We start from the raw sequence: 24,243 nt of genomic DNA, 5'->3' as shown, positions 1-24,243 counted from the left end.
ATAAAATTAAAACAAGATGAACAAACAGAGAAATATATCTTTTTTTAGATAAAACAGATGTTGGCAAAGTTTCCTTCTGGGGACATAATTTGAAATTGGGGAAAAATCTGAAGTTGGAAAAAAGGTAAATTGCAATATATCGCAGAATATTGCAATAGGTTTCAAATCGCAATAATATCATATCGTGACATAAGTATCGCGATCGTATCGTGATTCCCACCCCTAATGTTTAGGGTGAGGGCTTGCGTTAGCTACAGTAAGCAGGTGGTGGTAGCTGATGTTTGCAAGATGTAGAAAGTTAGCTGATATAAGGCTTAACATTGTCAAAAACATACTGCAGCCTACTTTAATTTCTTTCTACGCCAAGCATGAATTACATTTATTCATTCAAGTTGTTTGTTTTTGTACTTTTTGAATATTTAAAAAAAAAATCTGTAATTTTTTTACTTTAACTTAAGTAGCCTACTTTTATCACAATTATTGTACCTTGATACATTTCAAGTAGCATCTGTTAGAGTCAAGACAAAAAGATGAAAAAGTCCTTATTACCTGTGTGAGAATGGAACAAAAGAGAGAAGATAAGCCAGCTGCGGCAGAGCTCCACAAAGGTGCCAGTCTGCAGTCAGTTGACACTTGGATGATGATACGGTGTGAATGTTTCAAAACGTCCCAAACCTTAAACAAGCACTGTGAGCATCTCAACATGACTAATGAAAGACATCAGGCCTCAGTTGCTATGGGGGATAATGTTCTGTAAGAGCGGATATTATAGGACAATAAAGAAAATGGATAAGTTGTCAGTTTTGCAGATAAGTTCAGTAATAACTAGGGCTGTCAATCGATTAAAAAATGTAATCTAATTAATTACATACTCTGTGATTAATTAATCGAAATGAATCGCATACATAATTAACGGTGCCTGAACCGATACTTTTTAAGAAAGTAAAAAAGGAAAAGAAAAAAAAGGGTACTAAACAACAGTTGGTGACATTTAAAGAACGGCTTGTTTATTGCTAACGCCATATGGTCAAAATTAAATGATTTAATAATAATGTATAACAATAACAATAACTTATTTCACTAGTAAATTGCTGTTGAACGACAAAAACAACCACCAGATGGTAAAAGACATTTACAATAACTTCAAATGCACCACGATGCTGTAGTTTACCAGTTTCATTGAACGCACCGTCTGTGTTGTTTCTCCGACTGCAGCTGCAGATTGTTAAACACGGGTGTTGAATCCTCTACAGTAAAACACAGTCAAACTTTACACCGTTTAGCGTTAGCTGTCAGTGTTTAATCCAGCTACTAGCTAGCGGTAGGCTAACGTTAGTGTTAGAAGTTGGTGTTGATTCTGACTGTCTCATTAGATTATTTGGTCAGCTACTTTTAAATACTTGTTTTGCTAGTTAAAGGACCAGTAAAACTTTCAGTGACTGAGTTGATTTGGCTGGACGACTACTCTAATTTAAGCTCCTTAGGGTCATCATCTGGCAGGGTTAAAATACCCTGGAATCCAGAAATCGCCGTTGCCATTACGGCAACATTAATTGATCAGCATTGATCAATAACATGTGGATGCCTCCGCTACTTTGCCATTGTCACTTTGTGCAACAAGGTGGTAAAATATTACTAATTGTTTCTTTTGGACACAACCACACAGAGAAAATTGCAACAATGGCAATATGTTTAATTTAACTAACTGTATCCAACAATTTGAATCACAGCATCTGTAATGAGGCTTGTTCTGCTAATAACCAACAGTGAGATGAAAAATGACACAAAGAAACAGAAAACATTTTATAATTAGCCATCCTAATGTGATAAGTGAAAATCATGCACACACACCTACACACTTTAACTTTGATCGTATTTTTCTTTTAATCTATCCATTTATTAGAAGTAATATGCATTTTATCATTATTTTTTTATGGAAAACTAATTCTATACATTTCTGTCATTGTGACATTGAATTTGCAAAAATACTGGCGGCTGAGAGATATTCTGCACTAAGCATGTATATACAGTACACTTTAAATCAACACTGTTATTGTAAGAAAATATCCAGGAATGCATCACGCCGCAAAATTTTTATTAATTTAAACTATTAAAGGACAATTCCGGCGCAAAATGAACCTATGGGTTAATAACACATGGGTACCCAGTCGACCGTTATGTTTTCATGCTAATCAAATGTGACCAGTTTTAGCGCAAAACGCTAATTAGCCTGTAAAGCTAGTAGTCGGGGCACTGGTAAAGTAAAAAGAAATCGCTATTTCTATACCACTAACAAGGCTCAAAATAGCACCACACTTCCACGGTAACGAGGGTCCCTACATCTAAACCGAAGCATTGAGAACTTTGTAAGTGTACAGTTTATATATCCCAGAGAACGGTTGACTCGGTACCCATGTGTTATTAACCCTTAGGTTCATTTTGCGCCGGATTTGTCCTTAAGCTTGAAAATTGTAAAGAAAGCACACAGAATCACAAACACACCTCAAAGTCATTTTAACTGTGGCTGAAGCCACATTTGTTAAAATGCAAAAGCTTTATATTATCTACAAATTCACATTCATTGACTTTTTCCCTTTCATTCATCAAAGTCAATTTTATTCCAATAGCCCAATATCCCAAATGCCTCAAGGGGGCTTTACCCTCATCTTCGTTGATTTATATTCAGTTCGGCAGTGTTTTATCTGTTCCACATTTACAACATTAACTTAACATTTCGACAATTATCAAAACTATGGCATATTTTGACATTTATATGTCAACACATATTTAGCCTTCAAAATATTTCGCCAATGAGAGCAAATTCTGATCAACTCTTCATTATTGCCTCTGACATACCTAATCTGGTGCGCTAAATTGAAATGATCATTAACTTCACGGCATCCATTGATTGGTGTCGGGATCTGTTGGAGTAAATAAATTACCCAGAATAAATTACCGTTCAATATGTCCTAATACGCCACAGATTATAAATGTTACAGATGACAGGCTTTATGCTCACTAAAAATGCAGATCAATAATCTCCTAAGCAGTTTGTTGAATGAACCAATGAGGCGAGTGTTGTGGCTTCTAACAATGTTCTTTAGAGGCAGGTTTGCCATTGTTTTGTGATTCTGCTCAGAGGCTTCCTGCAGGCGTGACACCACTCATGAAAGTCAAGTAGGTGAGCAGGAAAGACGTCTAGAAAAATCCAAGCTTCAGTGGTTGGTGCCATTCTGGATTTTTCCATCTGAGCACAAAACCCCACAAACTGGGCTTGATTAGGATTTCATGTCCTGTATGACAGACATTTTCAAATCCATAGAACATTAAGCGCCCAATTTTTCCTTCAACACAGTTGATGGTGACGGAGTGTAAAGGGAAAAACAGAACAAGTGTCTATTTTTGTGACACAGAAAACTAAACAAGATCCTTACTTCTCCATGTAGAGAGTGGTTGGCCTTGTGGTGCAACAAACTATGCTGTAATTCATCATCCAGCTGTCAGTGGGTATCAGTTGTGTGCTTCTGCTGTGTAAGGCTCAGTTGTTTTGTTTCTTTCCTTAAATGGATTGGTGTTGCTTAGAAGAGATGACGGAATTTGGATTGTTTAAACTCCTGTCTTTGTTGCACATTATTCACCCTGATGGTCTGTTTCTTTTACAATGCTCTCTGATGGATGGTGTCTGAACAATGCTTTCTTTGCTTGACAAGATAGAAACCTGCAGGTGTCCTTTTTTTAAATCATCAAAAAGTCCAGTACTCGGGTCCTTTTGGGCAGATAAATCATGATGAGCTGGGGATGTTCTGTTTCATAATCTTGCTTCAACATTTGGATATACTCTTTGGGCTATCACCCTATCTACTGTCACTGCCTTTGTAAGAAAAAAGATTCCATTGTACTTTACTACAAAGTTAAGATCAGAGTGTAACTTTTTTTTCCATTATATTTAGCTATTCCTTTAAATGTCCAGTCAGCCAAATTGTTGAGAATAAGCGACACGACTCAGTTCCTTGAGACCAGCTTTTACTCGTTTAGATCTCTTAAAACTCTGTTGTGGAGATCTGGGTTATCTCTGATTGCAGATCTTGCTGGATCCTCCTCGAGCGAGAGCTATGGGGGACCCACTCCATGCCTAGTCATGCCGGCTTCTTCCCCACTCCTGTTGGAGCGCAGACAGACACCGGCTCCCTGGCGGTGTTGCGGCCTGTGGTCAGACTGTGCTGCTCCACATGGGTCCGACAGGGAAGACAGAAATCCCTGAAGCACCGCTTAAAATTTTCATCCAAAAATGCGTAGAGGACAGGGTTGAGGCTGCTGTTGGTGTAGCCCAAGGCAATGCACAGGTGCCAGCTGGCTATGACGAAGGGGTTTCTGTTGTCAATCTCCACCATGGTCTTCACGATGATGAAGATGTGGATGGGGGTCCAGCAGATGATGAAGGCCGCCACCACCACCAGGACCATGCGAGTGATGCGCCGCATGTTGCGGTCTTTCTCCTTGGAGCCTGAGAGCAGACGAACACTCTTTAGGCGCAGGATCATCAGGCCGTAACATATGGTGATGACCATCACAGGAACCACGAAGGCAAAGATGAAGACACAGATCTTTGTCACAGTGTCCCAGTACCAGTCAGGGTCAGGGAACTTCAGCGTGCACATGATTCTACCTGGAATTCAAAATAATTTGTTAATGCAGGCTGGTTTAGACAGATACTGTACACTTATATACACTTCGACTCCAAAATAGTGCTGTTGTTGCTGTTGAAGACTATCAAGAATGTATTTCTGTGATTGTTTCTGCAATGGCTTTTTTCCCAACTCTATCAACAGAAAAAAAATGTTAATAGTGGACTTTTAAATTACTATTCAGTTCAAGTCTGGGTGAAAAGCTGGCTGTCCCAAAGAGGGTGAAGACATGATGATTGTTTAAATATGAGGATAACGGCACACATTTTCAGACTATCCTGGGAGGAATTTGTGGCATGTACTTTGTTGTAAGGTAAAGGCCTTTTTATGCTTCTGCGTAGAATCGACGGCGTACCCCCGCAGACCCCTCTGCGTATACGCCGGACCCTACGCTGTAGCATGACGTGCACCTCTCGAAAAATGTAACTACGCGTCGCAGTGACACACGTCGCCCGGCCGTGGCTTGCTAGCGTTGCATTTCCCCCGACTCATTGCCTGGTTCTCCTTCAACCATAAACAACATGAAATCAAGGAGAGGTTTAACTTTTCGTGCTAAAGATTTACCACCGTGGTCAGAAAACACAGGGGAGACACTTTGTTTCTCTCACTATGACTCTAGAGTCGGTACTCACTCCGAAGCTAATCGCCGTCACTCTCCCACTTCTCCCTCGCTCTAACACACATCCCCTTAAGGGGTCATAGTTGCGGAGAAAAACAAAGCAAACAGTAATATTGTCTGTGATTGAATGCAAACTATCACACAAAAGTCTACTGCACTACACGCCTACGTCCACCACCCTGACTTCCTCACCCTTATGCCCTGTTCACATGTATGGACTCTGGTAGCAGACTCTCTCAGGTCCCTTAGGAGCCTGAAGCTTGCGAGCATGTATAGCATAAAGCATGCAATTTATTCTGAGTGGACTGTTTTCTCTCGCTGCCACCAAGCAACAATCTCCAATTCTGAATAATGAAGCCAAGTGCCAAAAACCGCTGTTCGAGTGGCCACTCAAGGTTGGCTCCAAAAGGGAGCTCTAGCCCTTTGGCAAAGACTCAGTTGGGTGAGCCATACAGATCCAACTCTGTACGGCTCAACTTATTCAACTTATTCTGGAAGACAGTTAATACTTTGAATGAATACTTTACTTAATGATGAAAGACAAAACTATGGAAGAAAACATATACCCACCATTATCTGCCACTTTGGTCACAGCCAAGATCATAATGGGCACCCCAATCGCAGAGGACAGGACCCAGATGAGCACATTGATCAACTTAGCCTTGACTGGCGTCCGAAACCCCAGTGCCCTGACTGGGTGGCACACGGCGATGTAGCGGTCCACGCTCATCATGGTAAGGGTGAAGATGCTTGTGAACATGTTGTAGTAGTCGATGGCAATAATGACCTTGCACAGGACTTCCCCAAATGGCCAGGTGTTCATGAGGTAGTTGGCGCTCTGGAAGGGCAGCGTGCTGGTGGCCAAGGCGTCGGCAAGAGCCAAGTTGAAAATGTAAATGTTTGTGGCCGTCTTCATCTTGGTGTATCTGGTTGTGATCACAGAGCAGAGAAAAAGTGTTTGCAATAAGCAGCAGCGGTAATGAGAGCAGCTGGGTGTGGAAGGCTCTTTAACGGGATATGGGGATTTGAAAGTGATATTCACTGTGCAGCATGTTTTTGTGGCTCAGACAATGAGTTAATATCATCATGCTATAGATGTGCAGTTTAGATGTGTGAACAACAAGATCTGTTTTTTCTTAATGAGGGATTTGAGATAATGGTTACAGTTAGCTTATTGGCCTCTGATCAAGCAGCCGACTTGCATGGAAAGCACCAGAGAGTTGTGAAAAGAAAATACTATTGCTGTTGCATTGAGGTTCATATATATTGTATGTGCTGGCCCTGCTTTTAGCATGGGACTGTGCATTTTTCTTTGAGTGTGTGAGATGAAGATATGTCTCCTCTTGCATTGGAAGAAAAAAAGAATGGTCATCAGCACTGAACTCATTTTGTTCGGTACAGTATTGGCTTATTGAGGTCAGAAATTCTCCTCTGGGGCATAAGGCTTATTTTCAGATTGTTTGTTTCTCATCAGAAACCTTGCAAGATGTATTCATACTAAAGTTTAACTGACTACGTTTTCTAGGAGATTGCAGCATTTTTAAATCATTGCATCCAAATACAATCCAATTGACATGCATAGTGTACCACCCAAAGGCACAAAGGGCAACAGAAAGGTAAAACAATTTATTTAGATATACTGTTCAATATATATTACATGGCTGTATGAATACGACATGATACTATATGGAATTGAACATTCTATTTTGTATTTTTTCAATGATAAAGAATATGCTTAATGAATAGGGATGGTATATTGCTTAATACCCTAGAGAAGAAAATTAGAAATAATATTCATGTTAGTGGGGCAATCTTTGTTGCTCTGTTCCATTAGAAAACACCCAAGCCTGATGTCTAAATGGATATGTGCATTGATTTTTTTCTTCCTGTCATTTTTCACACAGCCTGTATATACAATTACCCATGGGTCTTGGCAGTCCGACTTATGGGAGGGGGGTCCATATTTGCAGGAAGGCTTCCATTAGCCAAATCCGACACACGGGCACAAATATTGAGTTCTTATTATCACTTGTAATCAATAGTGAGTAGGCTGAAATCTTCAAATGCATGCTTCAGTTGAATCAGGAAATATAATTACAGTGACTGAAATTTGAAATGTATTGTTAAGAGGATAACTTTCGTTTTCAAGGGGGTCCTCGAGACATAAGACAAAGACAATACAGCACATGTACATTCACACATACACACACACACACACACACACACACACACACACACACACACACACACACACACACACACACACACACTCACTCGCATGTATACACATAAATAAAAGGAAAGGACTGCTGTCACTGAGTCCCATCGGTTGCTCCATTATTCACTGTCAGCTCCAACATCAGTCTCGAGATGATGGCATCACTACTGTCCATCTCCTGTCTTCATCTGAAGGTTCAAATTTACAACATAAAAAATGTGCTGTATGTTATGGAAATACAATTTATAAATTGTATTTAAGCGTGGAGAATATAGGCCGCTTGATGCGATAGCAGAAAAAAACACAGGTGTAATTAATTACATTGTTTAATGGCTGCATTCCATTCAGGTGTGCCAGATCCAGGGAGCTGCTATTGTGCATGCTGGAACAAACACATGGCTTTCTGGGACACTGAAATGAAACTAAATCCCCATTCAGACTGGATTTATTTCTCTAGTGGAAGTGGGATGATTTTAACATCACCTTTGCTGGTCAGTGATTTTAATTGTCTGGAGCAACGTCCTTGTATTTCTAAACTGGATCTCTGAGGGTTTTTTTTCATGGAAAGAGCTCATTGTCCTATTTCTTTTAATAAGCTCTGTGGAAAATTTGACTTTTGTGTGAAAATGATTTTTTTGCTAAACTGACAGATGGAAACATGCTAGCACCAACATAAAGGCCTATTTGGGAACCAAAAGACCGAATCACTGTGATGTCATGCTAACACAAAAATCACTTCCGGATAAACTAATGACTATTGATTTGAATAGCGGAGATACGTGAAATTGGCAAACTTTGTAATTTCTGTTGTCATTTTCAGCAACTTCTGAATCCTCTTTTTCTGATGATTTCTATCATTTATTTGCATTGGATATTGCGATATCCTCCCAAAGTGTAAGTCACACAGGATATCAGTATGTGTTTCATGTCTGTGTGTTAAGATCTGACTTGGAAGGAATTTTTGACTTGTCTCTCCCGCCGGATCTCTCCTTCACCTCTCCTGTGCTCCCTTGGGGAGCTTTGTCCTGCTTATTGTCTGTCTGTTACAGAACATATTCTGTAATTTCCCCATGGTTCAAATGTCACTTGTTGGAATGACAAGTTAAATCACAGAGGAGCACAGGGAATATTTCAATCCTCGCCTCCTGTTATGTTAATCCTGTTGAAATGGTGCCTAAGTCATAATTATTATTTATTAGTTTATTGAATTATTATTGTTATACCCCCTTAAAAGTGATCACCAATAGACCATATATTATATACCTAAAATAGTAATTTAGTAATATATAAGTATTTTAAAGTAAAGTGCTGCAACACGAACAGTCTATAGTGCGATAGAACAATAAAATCCGAGCGGCAGTTGCTGGTTGTATTTAGCCGAGAGCTCCGGGACGCCGGCTACCAGCGGCAGTTGTTTAGCCGCCAATACAGTAGGTGACTGTGAGCCAGCTACAGGCACCACCACATGGCGTTTTTTTCAGGGGCCGTGGTAGTTGAGTTTAGCCAGAAAAAGTGAGCGTCATGTGGTGCTGACAGTTAAGTTTAGACACCAAAACGACTAGTTAAGTTTAGGAAAAAGATCGTGGTTTGGGTTAAAACACTCCCAAGGAACGAGCATTTCCTGGGTGAAAGTATTTTGTTTTGGCCATGAAGTGAACTCCGCTCCCCGGCTTGAAAGCGCTGCTTTTTATGTTGACACCACGTTGTGCTATTTCATTTTGAGTTTGTTTTCCATTGAATATTGATGTTCATAAATAAGTGTTTTGGCATGGCTGGCCGAGTGGCACTATATCCATGGTATTGGAAGGGGGATTTAATTCTTGCATGTTTTGTTTTGTTGTGCATGTCACCCCCCCTCTGTTTTTTTTCACAAATCGCACCCTGGTTACACCTGTGCTCTTTCTGCTTATGACAAGTCAAATAGGGCTGGGCAATATATCGATATTACATCGATATATGAGACTAGCTATCATCTTAAGTTTTGAATATCGTAATGTGACACAAGTGTCGTCTTTTCCTGGTTTTAGAGGCTGCATTACATTAAAGTGATGTCATTTTCTGAGTTTTATTATTTGCCTTTACCCACTTAGACATTATATCCACATTACTGATGATTATTTATCAAAAATCTCGTGTAAATATTTTGTGAAAGCACCAATAGTGAACCCTACAATATCCCACAATATCGACATCGATGTATTTGGTCGAACATATTGTGACATTTGATTTTCTTTCTCGCCCAGCCCTACTTGGAATGACTTGGAGTTAAATCACTGAGGAACACAGTGTATATTTCAATCGTCGCCTCCTGTTATGTCATCCTGTCGGAATAGGGCTTAAGTCATAATTATTTATTTGTTTATTATTATTATTATTATTATTATTATTATTATTATTAGTTGCACCTTTCTGCTCATGACAAGTCAGTTAAAATGTCTATCTCTTCATATTGTAGGCCTATCCATTCAATATCAATTTACAACATCACCCCATGTGGCCTGGACTTCATCAAATCAATTCACCCTTATTTTTTAATCAAGACAAAAGGAAATGTTGAAGTCAGCAGCAGATGGCTAGTTTTGAACATTCCCTTGTATGTTTGATCATCATAATCCGACGTGTGCATTAAGTATCAGTTACAGCAAAGGACAGCAGGGAGCTTTTGGTAGTTACGTAAGGGCTGTCTGTAAAGCAAGCACAATATTAATATTGCTTAGAGAGGTGAAATGTTAATGTAAAATGGCATCAGTCATGTTGTTGTTGTTCTGTCCTGGGCCACCATACTGTTGACATGGGTAGAGGATTTTGTGCGAGTGTGTATTTATCGTCACTTTGATCATTCATTAATTAAACTGTGATTCTGAAGAAATCTCTTTCCCTTCATCCTAATCCAAATTGACAAGATGGGCCTGCAAACAGTATATCCTGCTTTGTGGCAAAAACCAATTCCTCCCTCCCTTCAGTAAACAAGCACTTGGGTGACTGGGTCTAGATGTTGCACCACCCAATCTTATGACCATGTGGTCAATAGAAATTGAATGGTGTAAAGGGGGGCAAAAATAATGTCTGAAGCCTTTTACTGTGGGGTATGTTTGTGCACACTAATTGGAAAAGGTAGATGTAGCTTTCTTGGCCCCGGGATATTATGTCACATCCACTCTAGCACACAGGAGCATGGTTGGATTATTAGGATACCAATGAACTGGTTTGCCATAAAGTAGGCAGATGTTGCTACAGGCGGATGCTCTTTTATACTCTTAATACATGCATCTAGGCTGCAGAGTATGTCTCCTCTCAGCAGGACAAGACTTTAATTTCACACCAGCAGTGACAGGTAGTTATGTGTATGCCACCTTTGCCATTTCCATGTTTTGTCATTGCAATCACATAGCTTTTCCTGAGGTTATGTTATGGTTAATTGCTCAGCTTATAATTCAGGTAGCTTTTAAATACCTTTCTTCCTTTTTGTAGGCTTGGAGAAATGTCATTGTGACGCCCCTTTTCGTGTTACAGTGAAGCACGTTTTTCTTTGTAACAGTCACTCTGTGATGGTTTAATCTCCCACTGCCTTTTATTTTGTTTGTTTCCGTAGCGTAGACTCCCCGCTACCAAGCTCTCATGGCTGTCCAATCATTCCTTCTCACACACATCTTTTGGTGCCACATCAGAAGGAAAAAAGTCTCAAAGCAGCACACAACTAATGTAGGCCTGTAGGCCTGTAGGCCATGTGAACGATTTATGGCTGCTCACCTAGACAGAGTGCCATTGATCACTGGTTTAACACTCAGCTTGCCATTAATCAAATGCCGCCAGCTCGGCACAATGTAAATGCCATTCACTCTTTACTTCACCGCGTGATACACAGATCTATGGCGCTCTGAAGCTGACAAAAGGCATTAAAAGGTGAGCCAAATATATCACTAAATACATCAATAAATAAAACATAGTAAATTAATTAAAACAATTACAATGTAGTGTGTAAATACATAAATATTCATACTTTTCCTAACCTCTAGTCGGTTGATAAAATAAATTTAAATTTATTTTAGGATGGCTCTCCTACTTAACCTAGTCATTTCTCTTTTCTCTTTTAAACACAACATATCCCATTTTCCTCATATTTAGGCTCTACTTTATCATAATGAGAAGGTGTAATGTGATTTCCTTAGGTGTATACATTGCCGCCATTTTTAAGGGAAAGTTCGCGTGTCATTCCCAACTCGTTTAAAACATGTGGTTGGGTTCGCCTGGGTAGCTCACCTGGTTGGGTGTGCGCCCCATGTTCAGTAGGGGTGGTACGGTTCATGAAAAAACATCCGAACCGCTCGGTTCACAGTTTCGGAGCGTGTGTGCGTAGCATGGTTCGTCAGTACACTGTTAATGTGCACTAACCACTTACTGCCGTAGTGCCCACTTTCGACACCTATGTTAAAACACTTACCGGAAACGACCATAGACAGTATATAAACGACGAGGGGGATGAGCGTGACGAACGCAACACATGGCAGCTGATTGGACGAACGCGTCACGTGGTTCTTGCTGCTCCCGAATTTCAAAACAGACTCTAATGCCATCTCATTCTGAATAGGATCTCGTATTTTTACGAAAATAGTTCACCGAAAAGTGTTTCTGAAAACATTTTAAGCAAGAAATAGGCCATACAGTTGCTGAATCTGTCTGTTTTTTTGATCGACAAAGGTCAGTTTAAAAGATTTTCGTCAGATTTTGAGAGGCACCGAGCCGACCGCTCCTCAGGTGGAGTGTGGAGTGCTGCAGGTCACGTCACATGCAGAAATGGTAAGTTGAGAGATAAGGAAGGCTGCCCGGAGTTGGAGGATGTGCTAGCGTCGTATATAGTCTGGTGTGTGGGAACATTTTGAATTTCATGTTACCTATGATGACAGCGGAAATAAAACAATAGATAGAACTGCCACTGTGTGCATGTATTGTGCAACATGCATTCAATATGCTAATTTTAGCTATATATCATATGCTGACGTATATTTCTGGAGTGTTAAAGATTAAAAGAAAAAAATAACAAGAACCGTACAGAACCGAAAACCGTGACCCTAAAACCGTGATACGAACTGAACCGTGGATTTTGTGAACCGTACCACCCCTAATGTTCAGAGGCTCAGTCCTTGCTGCAGCGGCCACAGGTTTGATTCCAACCTGCGGCCCTTTGCTGCACGTCATTTCCCCTCTCTCTCCTCTTTCCTGTCTTAAGCTGTCCTGTCAAATAAAGGCCTAAAATGCCCAAAAAATAATCTTTTAAATAACACGTGGTTAACATTGGTTATGTTTGGCCAGCCAAACTACTTGGTTAGGTTCATGAAAAGGTCATGGTTTGGGTTCAAATAAGTAGCCTTAGTTTGTTATGTAAATTATGTTACATAGACAACGTAAAAAAGTCTACGTTGACTTTTGGTTTCACATGAGATACAAACAGCGGTTTTCTGGGTGAAAGTTGTTTGTTTGATCCATCCACCCATGTCTATCAACATCACAATATAAGTCAGAAGAGACCGGCGTGAATTGACACACAAAAAGAAAAATTTGACTTTGGCATGTTATTCATTTGCTATTTGGTGATACCAGGCTGGAAAGGGGGTATCTATGTATGTACAAGATAATGATTTGTGGGGTGTGTGAGCTGTGTGTGTAACATCAGTGGAGAGGACTGTGTGGCTAGCTAGTGTTAGCTTAACCAAAATCACTGGCAGCTAAAGACACACACACACACACACACACACACACACACACACACACACACACACACACACACACACACATTTTTTTCTGCTAGCTACCTATAGCTCCATAAACTTTACATTGTGGTGACATCACAGGTTTTTAAATCCTTTTTCTCGGCTCGAAGAAAGTTTTTCAAATATAAAAATTCCATGGATTAAAACATCAGGATAGAAAGTCATAATCAACCTTGTTTGCAGTTCCGGGTTTTCTGTCAACAGTTTTGCAGACGTCCCTTTTACAGTACAGTGGTGGTCTATGGGGTAAAGGCTTTTTGAGCCGCAGGAGGATTTAACGTTGAAATACGGTGAGTGGCCACTGGGCAAAATTGGCTGCAAGGCTATGTGGATGCAGTTGTTGTACATCCATGGTTTAGCCACCATTGTTTTCAATAGCTAGCCACACAGTTCTCTTACTGTATTTGCTCCACTGATGTTACACACAAGCCCTGGATCACTGTACATGAACACGCTGTGTCATTTTCATATAGCATTAGGAAAATATTCAGTCGGGAAAATAGAGATTATTAAAGCTTTAGAGCATAACTTTTTGATATTAATGAATGTCCGTTACATTCAAGCCATTGCTAAATGAGTTGCTACAAAGCTAACTTTCAGCTCCACACAACTCTCTGTATTTCTCAGTATGGCTATGTTCAGAAGATTGTGTCGTCTGGTGACTTTTGCGAGCAGAAACTCGAGTGACGATAATGACCTCTTCTGAAGAGTCCCATGTTTTTTTAATCCTCTGTGTCCTCCTTGGTTACTAGCAACTGCATGGAGGAGGGGTGGGGGCTGTGCGCGATCACAGAAGGCTTGTATCATGTGGATGTGCCGACAGTGTTGTTGTCATTACTTAGAATTATTCATGGGGGAGACAGAAACTACGCACTATAGCTTTAAATGTGTGCCAGGACAAAAAAAGTTTTATTTCATAAACTGATTGGAGTTTAAAGGATCATTTTAAAGCTGTCTACCTATTTCTACACTACATTGGAATCATTTCAATAAATACTAACTGAATATAATTGTCTGAGGTATTCAATTATAATTTCTGACTCTTTTAGCCTACTGCCTTTTGTCGGTTTGGGAGCTCCACACACATCCACATTCAGATCTAGAGAATTAGCATTTGCATTGAGATCAGTCTTGATTCTTTATCTCTACCTAGTTGGAGTAGCGCTGCCTGGTGTGACTACATTAATCTTTTCTTTGTCGGGCTCGACGCTCCTGTGTTTCCACGGCTGAAGGCCACGCACGCACGCACACACGCACACACATGACTCTCACGCACGCTGATATAAATGCTGCTGGTTGAGATAGAAGACATGTTGACTCAGCCCAGGAAATAAACTGGCACACACATACACACACACTCACGCTCATCCTACTGGCAACATGCAATGGTATTTTCAGCCAAATTTCTACAGTCCCTAAAGAAAAAAACTCTTCCTGAAGCTGTGTTGACTCACTCTGTATCTTTATCTTTTGTCATTACCAAAATATTGCCATACCAGAATACCAATATACAGTTTGAGAAGGATGTCCAAGTTCTGCTTCTTAGTAGAAATGGAACAATAATCCTCAAGAAGCAGCTCAGTTAAGACTTCACTTTCACACAAACTAATTCAGCCCTGTGATAGCTGCACATCAAACTGATTTCATGGAGGCCAGTTGATAATAAATTGCATTAGCACTGAGCTAGGTCTTATCTAACAGGCGTGGCAGCAGGACTAGGAGCCAAGTTAGAGGAGAGGATAACTGGAAGATTAGAGGGTTCTAGTGCTGCTGACCTATCCTGCATGGCCATCTTTAGAGGTGTCTGCTTCTCCATTAGCAATCAGACCAAGTGCCTTCAACGCCACAGCAGCCCAACGCCCAATTCACCTGGACATGTGCATCCATGCAGACTCTAAATGGAGTGTGTGTGCATTTGAGTGTCTATCCGGGAATCTAAGTGGAGGGAAATACAGTATCTCAAATGTATGACTTTTGCTTTATTTATAAGCTGCCTGATGTGGCAGGCAAAACAAACTTAACATAAAGGATGCTTTCAAATGGGCCTCTGGTTATAATTACTGCTCAAACGATTAGTCAGCTTAATGAGATTAATGTTGGAAAACCCACTAATCATTTATTTATTAAAGTAATATCAAACCTTTGCTGGTTCCAGCTTCTCAAATATGAAGATGTGCAACTTTTCTGTTTAACATCACTCTTAATTCAATATCTTTGGGGTTTGCGGGACATTTTCTACTATTTCTTACATTTTAGACATGATTCATTGTAAACATAGTTGCATAGTTATTTGCATTACTGCCTTTCACCTGTAAGATTTTCACTGTATGAAACTAGATTAAATAGTTGGTCTATGAGATGTCAGAAAATAGTTAAAGAAAAACACATTTTTATGTAAAGAAGAATTGGATCATTAGTTAAGACATTGTTGACTGCCTTTGACTTTTTTTCAATAATGTGATGCAGAGAATTCTCTCTGCCCACAATTTGTCTGTAACTGCTGTAAACTGATAGGCACGTTGCTCTTGTTGTGTTGTCCCAACAGAGTAGCCTCTTTGTTGGTTGCAACGTGTGTCATTTTGAGCATGAAACAGTAGTTGTGCAAACCTTTGGGGCCAGAATGCATCCTTCACAGTTGACAGGATTTGCTGCATCGTCATTTTTGGAAGTTTGGTAGAAAATTCTGCCGATTTTAGTGTAGCATATTGTCCTACAGCATTATATTGTCATTTAATCTTGATTGTTTTAGTGATCAAATTTGCTCCCTGATGCGTCAATTGGACCAAAAGTCATTCATGTGTATTATGTGTACCAAAGTACAATATGAAACAACAAAGAGTTTAAACAATATTGCCTCTGATAATGCACTTAATATCATAATTTCCACTCTGCTTAAAAGGTAAATTAGTTTTTCAACCTGGAACCTATCTTCCTGTTTTTGTGACTAAGTGACTGATGAGAACAACAATTTTTGAAATTGGTCCAGTATTAAGCAGGACTGCTGCAGTCGGCAGTCATTGGGCAATTCAATTTACGTCCACTTAAAGTGCTTGTTTCTCCACTGACAGGCTCAGATTAGATTATTATTCTAAGTGTCTGACAACATTATGGAAAGGATCCTTACAGAGGTAGACTTTTTTTTTTTTTATTAAAGAGTAAGATCCTTTTTGTTTAACATGAAACAGCCCTGAAATGGCTATCGCCAAACCCACCAGACTCCATTTATAAAAAACAATAATTTTATTATCGTAAAGCACACTTCATTCAAAGTCAACAGAAAAAAGAAAAAAAAAATCAAAAGCCATCTTGGTTCGTCTCTCCACTTTTCCAACAATCACCACTCTGGTTTGGTTGACACCAATGCATGGGAAAATAGGGAAAACCCCCAAAATTATCCTTATTATGTATTGTTTAACAATACAACCCAGACAGTACTTTAAAACCCAGGCAGGAAAGGTCATTGTCAACCTTGAATAGTAGCTTGAAAAGAAAAATCTTAACTCAAGGTTTTCCAGCCCTTTAACCACATCTCAGTCTTCCTTAGCAGATGGAGTTTACTCAGTTGTCATGCAGATAGCTCAGTAATCTAAGTGTGGAACTTTGTTAACATAATAACTAGTAACTTGTGATTACAGGTCTTTTGCCAGACCTTCGTCCACAGTGCTGCGGAGGAGGGTCTGGTTTATTGGCATGTCTTTAAACCAATCCCAGTCGTCATGGGCGATGCTAAACGCTGGACGGAGCAACGGTGCAGCTACAAAATAGCCTCGAAAAGGAACTTGTTTTGGTGAAACATGCACGTTGTTTTAGTCGTGCAACAGAAAACTCAGATTGGACAGATAGTCTAGCTAGCTGTCTGGATTTACCCTGCAGAGATCTGAGGAGCAGTTAACCATAGTCCTCAGAAATCCACCGGAGTTTAAAAGGCCAACACAAAGAAAGAGGAAGGGGACGGACATCCGGCCGAAAATGAGGGACATCCAGTGGAATTTCCTGCGGCACCTGAACAATCTTGGAAATAAAACATTGTTGATATAGACTAATCCGCAGAGGAAGGCCATGCAATCCGATTTGAAATTCTGGGGAAAAAAGCTAGATAGTGGACCGTGAGTTAAAAGTTTAACCACAGGAGTCATCAAAGTAACGAGGACTGACATTTTTGTGTGTGTGTGTGTGTGTCTTTCTCTTTCTTTGCCTCAAGCCATCATCATTTACTGCTACCATGATGGCAGTACAAAATAAACCCACATAAGCCTTCTTTTATTTAGGGTTTGAAATCTATAGTATGCATCACAGAAACCTTTTAAAATGACAAGAAGATGAATGACTACATAGAGGCTAGTGTTTACCCAGCTTTTCTTATTACATCCCTATATCTGTGTCTAAGTTTGGGTGTCCTCGTTCGCTCCCTTCGGAGTTTACAGATGTTCCACAGGAGATAATATATTCTGTCCAGAATGGTGAATATGCTGCGCTTCCTTCTGCCTCTGACTCTTGTATCTGTGATGAGTCCTCTCCCTCACACAAGCAAACACAAAGGCCAGACGAATCGCTGCGCACAATTTGATTCACTGCCTTTTCTGAGTGCTCATCCATTCTCCCTCTTACCTCCCTAGATCATGTTTTTTAAACTTGCCTTGTACCTTGTTTTGCCCTTTATTTGCACTCCAACTTCTCCTGAATGGAAATAATGGGCGGAGTTGTAAATATTCATGATGTGTTTTCTAAGTTCAATATCCAAAGATTGCCACTTGCAGAAAATGCCTTGCTTGAGGCTTTTCCTATATTCAACTCCCATTTTTTTCCCAGTACCCTCTTTCTGCTTCTCTCTTTCACTGTATACATTAAAGTAATACCAACGGGCGCTTGGATAGCTCAGTTGGTAGAGCGTGCGCCCATATATAGAGGTTTACTCCTCTACGCAGCGGGCTTGGGTTTGACTCCGACCTGCGGCCCATTGCTGCATGTCATTCTCCCTCTCTCGCTCCTTTCATTTCTTCAGCTGTCCTATCAAAATAAAGGCTGAAAATGCCCAATAAATAATAATAAAAAGTAAAATAAAAAAAGTAATACCAACAACCATTTAGACCACGTTTATATCTTGTTGTAAAATGTTAGTCATGTCATGCTTGTGGGCTGAAAAAGGACCCTTAGCCTTGTCTGCTTGGCCTCCACCTGGCTGTGTTATCTTTATGTGCTAAGGTGGGAATCTTAAATAAACCTGCTTGTTTAATTCCCCGGCCCAACTGCAGTAATTAATGCTTCGGGTGATATTGGGGGAACATGTACAGAGAATGTTTGAGATAAAGTGTAATTAATATGATAAGCGAGGACGAGCCGAGCTGCTGCAAAAGCCGTTTTATTATTTTATTATTAAGCATACTGGTTGGGGCTGGGTGGCTTCTGGGAAATGACAGGGTGCTTGTATCGAGTGACAAAGTGGGTGCAGCCTGTATTCTAATGCTTTTAGAGCTGAGGCGGAAACTGTGACCTCAAACTAGAGCGGCAAAAATGAATCGATTAATCGAGTTTTCGACTAATAAATTAAACGCCAACTATTTTTGATAATCGATAATTCGGTTTGAGTCATTTCTTAGAGGAAAAAAGTCAAACTTCTCTCATTTTGGCTGCTTTAATTTGTATATATTCTAGTTTCTTCGCTCCTCTGTGACAGTAAACTGAATATCTTTGAGTTGTAGACAAAACAAGACATTTGAGGACGTCATATTGGGCACACTGATCCAGATTTAAAAAAAAAAAAACATTTTCTGACATTTTATAGACCAAACAACTAATCTAATCGAGAAAATAATCGACAGATTATTCGCCAATAAAAATAATCATTGGTTGCAGCCCTACCTCGAAGTGACTATTATATACTGCAAACATTGACTTGTGGACAAAATGTTTATTTAGCCTCAAACTACATAACTTCCTAAAAGAAGGGGTTGTCATGGCTATAAGGAAGCAAGCATAGAACACACATTCAGAGACCAAATAAAGACCAAACAACATGTATGTAACTGCAGGATCTCCTCTCTCTTCCAGTGTACAAGACAGTCCATCCCTCTCTGTCTGAGGCACAGTTGAGTCAGACTGAATTGAGAGACTGTGTCTGAGATGAGACGTTTGACTGCCACCAACCCCTCTTATTAAACTTGCACATGTTGTTTCTCCATGTAGAAATGACGGAAAAAACAATCTCATGCATTATGCAGGGAGCCAAATGCAGTCAGGAACAGCGCAGGCTCACAGAATCCTAATCATAATACTTTAATGATCCCCTCAGGTAAATTGTTTAGTTGCAGTTGCTCACAGTCAGTGGTGTAGTCTACGTGATACGCAGGTATACGCAGTATACCCACTAAGAAAGATCCAGGATTTCCATATACCCAGGTAACAACATACTTTCCATTATTATTTTGAAATGTCATGTGTTTTTCTTCTTCACATATATCAATCAATAAAGGTATTTCCACCGTAAAATTGGTGCATAAAAGTGTGTCAGAATGCAGGAAAAGAAGTCTTTGACGCTCAAAATTTCCCTGTGGGAGGACACCCACTATGATATGCCCCCACCCCCCATTCTGGCATATTATTTATATATATATATATATATATATATATATATATATATATATATATATATATATATATATATATATATATATATATATATATATATATATATATATATATATATATATATATATATATATAGTGAGGAAAATAAGTATTTGAACACCCTGCTATTTTGCAAGTTCTCCCACTTAGAAATCATGGAGGGGTCTGAAATTGTCATCGTAGGTGCATGTCCACTGTGAGAGACATAATCTAAAAACAAAAATCCAGAAATCACAATGTATGATTTAACTATTTATTTGTATGATACAGCTGAAAATAAGTATTTGAACACCTGAGAAAATCAATGTTAATATTTGGTACAGTAGCCTTTGTTTGCAATTACAGAGGTCAAACGTTTCCTGTAGTTTTTCACCAGGTTTGCACACACTGCAGGAGGGATTTTGGCCCACTCCTCCACACAGATCTTCTCTAGATCAGTCAGGTTTCTGGCTGTCACTGAGAAACACGGAGTTTGAGCTCCCTCCAAAGATTCTCTATTGGGTTTAGGTCTGGAGACTGGCTAGGCCACGCCAGAACCTTGATATGCTTCTTACAGAGCCACTCCTTGGTTATCCTGGCTGTGTGCTTCGGGTCATTGTCATGTTGGAAGACCCAGCCTCGACCCATCTTCAATGCTCTAACTGAGGGAAGGAGGTTGTTCCCCAAAATCTCGCAATACATGGCCCCGGTCATCCTCTCCTTAATACAGTGCAGTCGCCCTGTCCCATGTGCAGAAAAACACCCCCAAAGCATGATGCTACCACCCCCATGCTTCACAGTAGGGATGGTGTTCTTGGGATGGTACTCATCATTCTTCTTCCTCCAAACACGGTTAGTGGAATTATGACCAAAAAGTTCTATTCTGGTCTCATCTGACCACATGACTTTCTCCCATGACTCCTCTGGATCATCCAAATGGTCATTGGCAAACTTAAGACGGGCCTTGACATGTGCTGGTTTAAGCAGGGGAACCTTCCGTGCCATGCATGATTTCAAACCATGACGTCTTAGTGTATTACCAACAGTAACCTTGGAAACGGTGGTCCCAGCTCTTTTCAGGTCATTGACCAGCTCCTCCCGTGTAGTTCTGGGCTGATTTCTCACCTTTCTTAGGATCATTGAGACCCCACGAGGTGAGATCTTGCATGGAGCCCCAGTCCGAGGGAGATTGACAGTCATGTTTAGCTTCTTCCATTTTCTAATGATTGCTCCAACAGTGGACCTTTTTTCACCAAGCTGCTTGGCAATTTCCCCGTAGCCCTTTCCAGCCTTGTGGCCTCTAGTGTCTTTGGACAGCTCTTTGGTCTTGGCCATGTTAGTAGTTGGATTCTTACTGATTGTATGGGGTGGACAGGTGTCTTTATGCAGCTAACGACCTCAAACAGGTGCATCTAATTTAGGATAATAAATGGAGTGGAGGTGGACATTTTAAAGGCAGACTAACAGGTCTTTGAGGGTCAGAATTCTAGCTGATAGACAGGTGTTCAAATACTTATTTGCAGCTGTATCATACAAATAAATAGTTAAAAAATCATATATTGTGATTTCTGGATTTTTGTTTTTAGATTATGTCTCTCACAGTGGACATGCACCTACGATGACAATTTCAGACCCCTCCATGATTTCTAAGTGGGAGAACTTGCAAAATAGCAGGGTGTTCAAATACTTATTTTCCTCACTGTATATATATATGTATATGTGTGTGTATATATATATATATATATATATATATATATATATATATACACACACACACACACACACACACACACACACACACACACACACACACACACACACACACACACACACACAGTATACCCACTACAATACATTAGACTACACCACTGCTCACAGTCAAATCCAAGGTAAAATAAGAGTAGCCTAAGAAAAGAGCGAGTCAGTGAGTGTATAAAGTAACATAGCTACAGTAACGAGCTCCCCCTTCTCAATAAACTCAAAGAGACTGTATGCAACCAGGACATATGGTTTGTTAATGGGGCAATAAATGTTGGTCTACTTGGACTAGGGCTGCAAATAACGATTATTTTCATTGCCGATGAATCTGTTGATTATTTTCTCGCTTAATCAATTAGTTGTTTGGTCTATAAAATGTCAAGAAATGGTAAAAGAAAATGTGGATCAGTTTCCCAAAGCCCAAGATGACGTCCTCAAATGTCTTGTTTTGTCCACAACTCAAAGATATTCAGTGTACTGTCACAGAGGAGAGACGAAACCACAAAATATTCACATTTAAGAAGCAGGAATGAGAGAATTTTGTCTTCTTTCTTTTTTTTAAAAAACAAAATTACTCTAACCGATTAATCAATTATCAAAATAGTTCATGATTAGTTTAATAGTTGACATCTAATTGATTCATCTTAAAAAGACTAAACATTTATATTTTGGATCATTTTTTATTTTATTCTTACAGGTTCTTGCGCAAAACCATAAACCTCCTGTGTAAACAGACACATTTTTTTGTCAGCCAAGGGTTGCAGAATATCTCCCTTTTTCATGGCATCGAACCTTTCTATTCAATTGAAATCATCGTTTTGACTGTATTTACTTTCATGAAGGAGGGGGGGGGATTAGTAAAAGCCAAAAGCAAGCTAAAAGCAAAAAACAATTAAGATTAAGACTTTGTTCCCAAAATGTGTTAAATGAGTGAGATCATCACTAAAGCTCACCCATGATCTAAAGTGTCGCTCCTGGACCGTTATAGCCCAAGGTCTCATTAACACACGGACACTAATTGAGTGCTTGTGGGTGGATTTTACATAGCCTAAAATGTAGGCTGTTATCAAGGCGTTTAAAGTAACTGATGCACTCAGTAAAATGACTGTAATAAAAACACAAACTAAAAGCAGGTGTTTACCTGACCACCCCGTACATGACGAGGACGTTGCCCAGAAGTCCCACCACGCAAATGACGGAGTAGAGAGCCGTGATGGATATGGGTATGATCAGACCCCCGGCGCTCCGCACCGGAGCCCGCTGCCCGGTGTAGTTCTGCAGCCGCTCGCCCATCAAGCCGTTCTCCTCGTCCGGGAACGTGACGTTGAAGGGGATGACTGAGTAAAGGTCGGACAGGGAGAGCGGAGCTCCCGGGACCGTGTACGGCTCCATGCTGCGGCCGCTGCCCGTTCTACCCGCGCTGCTGGGTACTTGCTCAAACAATTAGGCTGGACCCTGAAGGAATTCAATCGTCTGGAAGGGGAAAGCGGGGTCCGAGTGGAAACAGAGTGGGAGAGTTTCCAAAAAAAGAAATTGTAGAAGCAGACTGATAGAAGAGGAGAAAGTGGCCCCTAAGCAGCGGTCAGCTGCGACTGTGTACTCCTCTTATACTCTCCCAGTATCCACGCTCGCAGCCCGGGCGCTCTTTTATAGGCTACCCGTGCGTCGACGTCAAGGCTGCGCATTTATACGGTCATAAGCGTCAACAATGATTCATTACATGTAGTCTATTCCTTATGTTATAATTAGGTAAATATCATATAAATGAATCCAAATAATAAAAAAAAATCCAAACCATGCTTTAAAGTAGGCTACTATTATTTGACTATAACTCCCTGATTGGGTCTCTGAAATACTGTAAAGGGAAAAAGTGTATGTCTGCAGTTAAATGAAGATTTAAAGCTGTGAATGCTGAATTGCCAATGCTTGCTAAATGCATTTAGGATGAACAATTTTTATTTATTTTTTTAAAACCGCAAAACATACCACAAAATGAACCACCTGATCCACCCCATTCTCATCACCACTTACTTATCCATATCAAGTTAAGAAAAGATGACCTAATAACCATACTATTAAAGACTAACATTTTAACAAAATAGACAAACTGTTAACCACATAAACATATGTAGGATATATGTGATTACACCATTATAGCACACAGTAGGCTATACGCTTCTCCCCAGCACATGTTAGGAACCCTCCAAAATCTTAAAGCTTCAGTGCGTAACTTTTTGATATTGTAATGACTCGCACACAGGCCAGAGTTCAGTTAGCTCGTTTATTAGCCAAAGCACAACCTACAGGCATTCAAAACACAGAGGCCCGAGACTCGGCCGGAACTCCAAGAGGCAGAACTTCGTCAACCCGCTGACTATACCCCCAGGGGGTCCGCTCCCCTCTTGCCAGGCTGCCAACCGTCAGCTTGCCTGGGGTTATACGTAGATGATTGGCAGCCAGTCGCTACAATATTAATGAACGTCCGTCACATTCAAGCCATTGCCAAATGAGTTGGTACAAAGCTAATTATGACTATCAGCTCCACACAATGTTCTCTATATTTCTCAGTATGGCTGTTTAGAACATGGTGTC

At 40.2% G+C, this 24,243-nt stretch overlaps 1 protein-coding gene across 1 annotated transcript; it reads right to left on the bottom strand.

Annotated features, from left to right (window-relative positions):
* Positions 1 to 3,654: 3,654 nt before the first annotated feature.
* oprd1a (opioid receptor, delta 1a) lies at positions 3,655 to 23,342 on the bottom strand. Its single transcript, XM_031279210.2, has 3 exons — positions 22,793 to 23,342; positions 5,875 to 6,230; positions 3,655 to 4,666 (listed from the first exon to the last, which is right to left on the bottom strand). The coding sequence occupies exons 1-3, from the start codon at positions 23,041 to 23,043 to the stop codon at positions 4,137 to 4,139; spliced, it is 1,137 nt and encodes a 378-aa protein (XP_031135070.1). The 5' UTR covers positions 23,044 to 23,342; the 3' UTR covers positions 3,655 to 4,136.
* Positions 23,343 to 24,243: the final 901 nt, after the last annotated feature.

Source organism: Sander lucioperca, chromosome 16 (assembly GCF_008315115.2).
Source record: "Sander lucioperca isolate FBNREF2018 chromosome 16, SLUC_FBN_1.2, whole genome shotgun sequence".
NCBI classification, from domain to species: domain Eukaryota; kingdom Metazoa; phylum Chordata; class Actinopteri; order Perciformes; family Percidae; genus Sander; species Sander lucioperca.
Note: the sequence above shows the minus strand (reverse complement) of the source record. Positions and strands in the feature narration are given on the sequence as shown.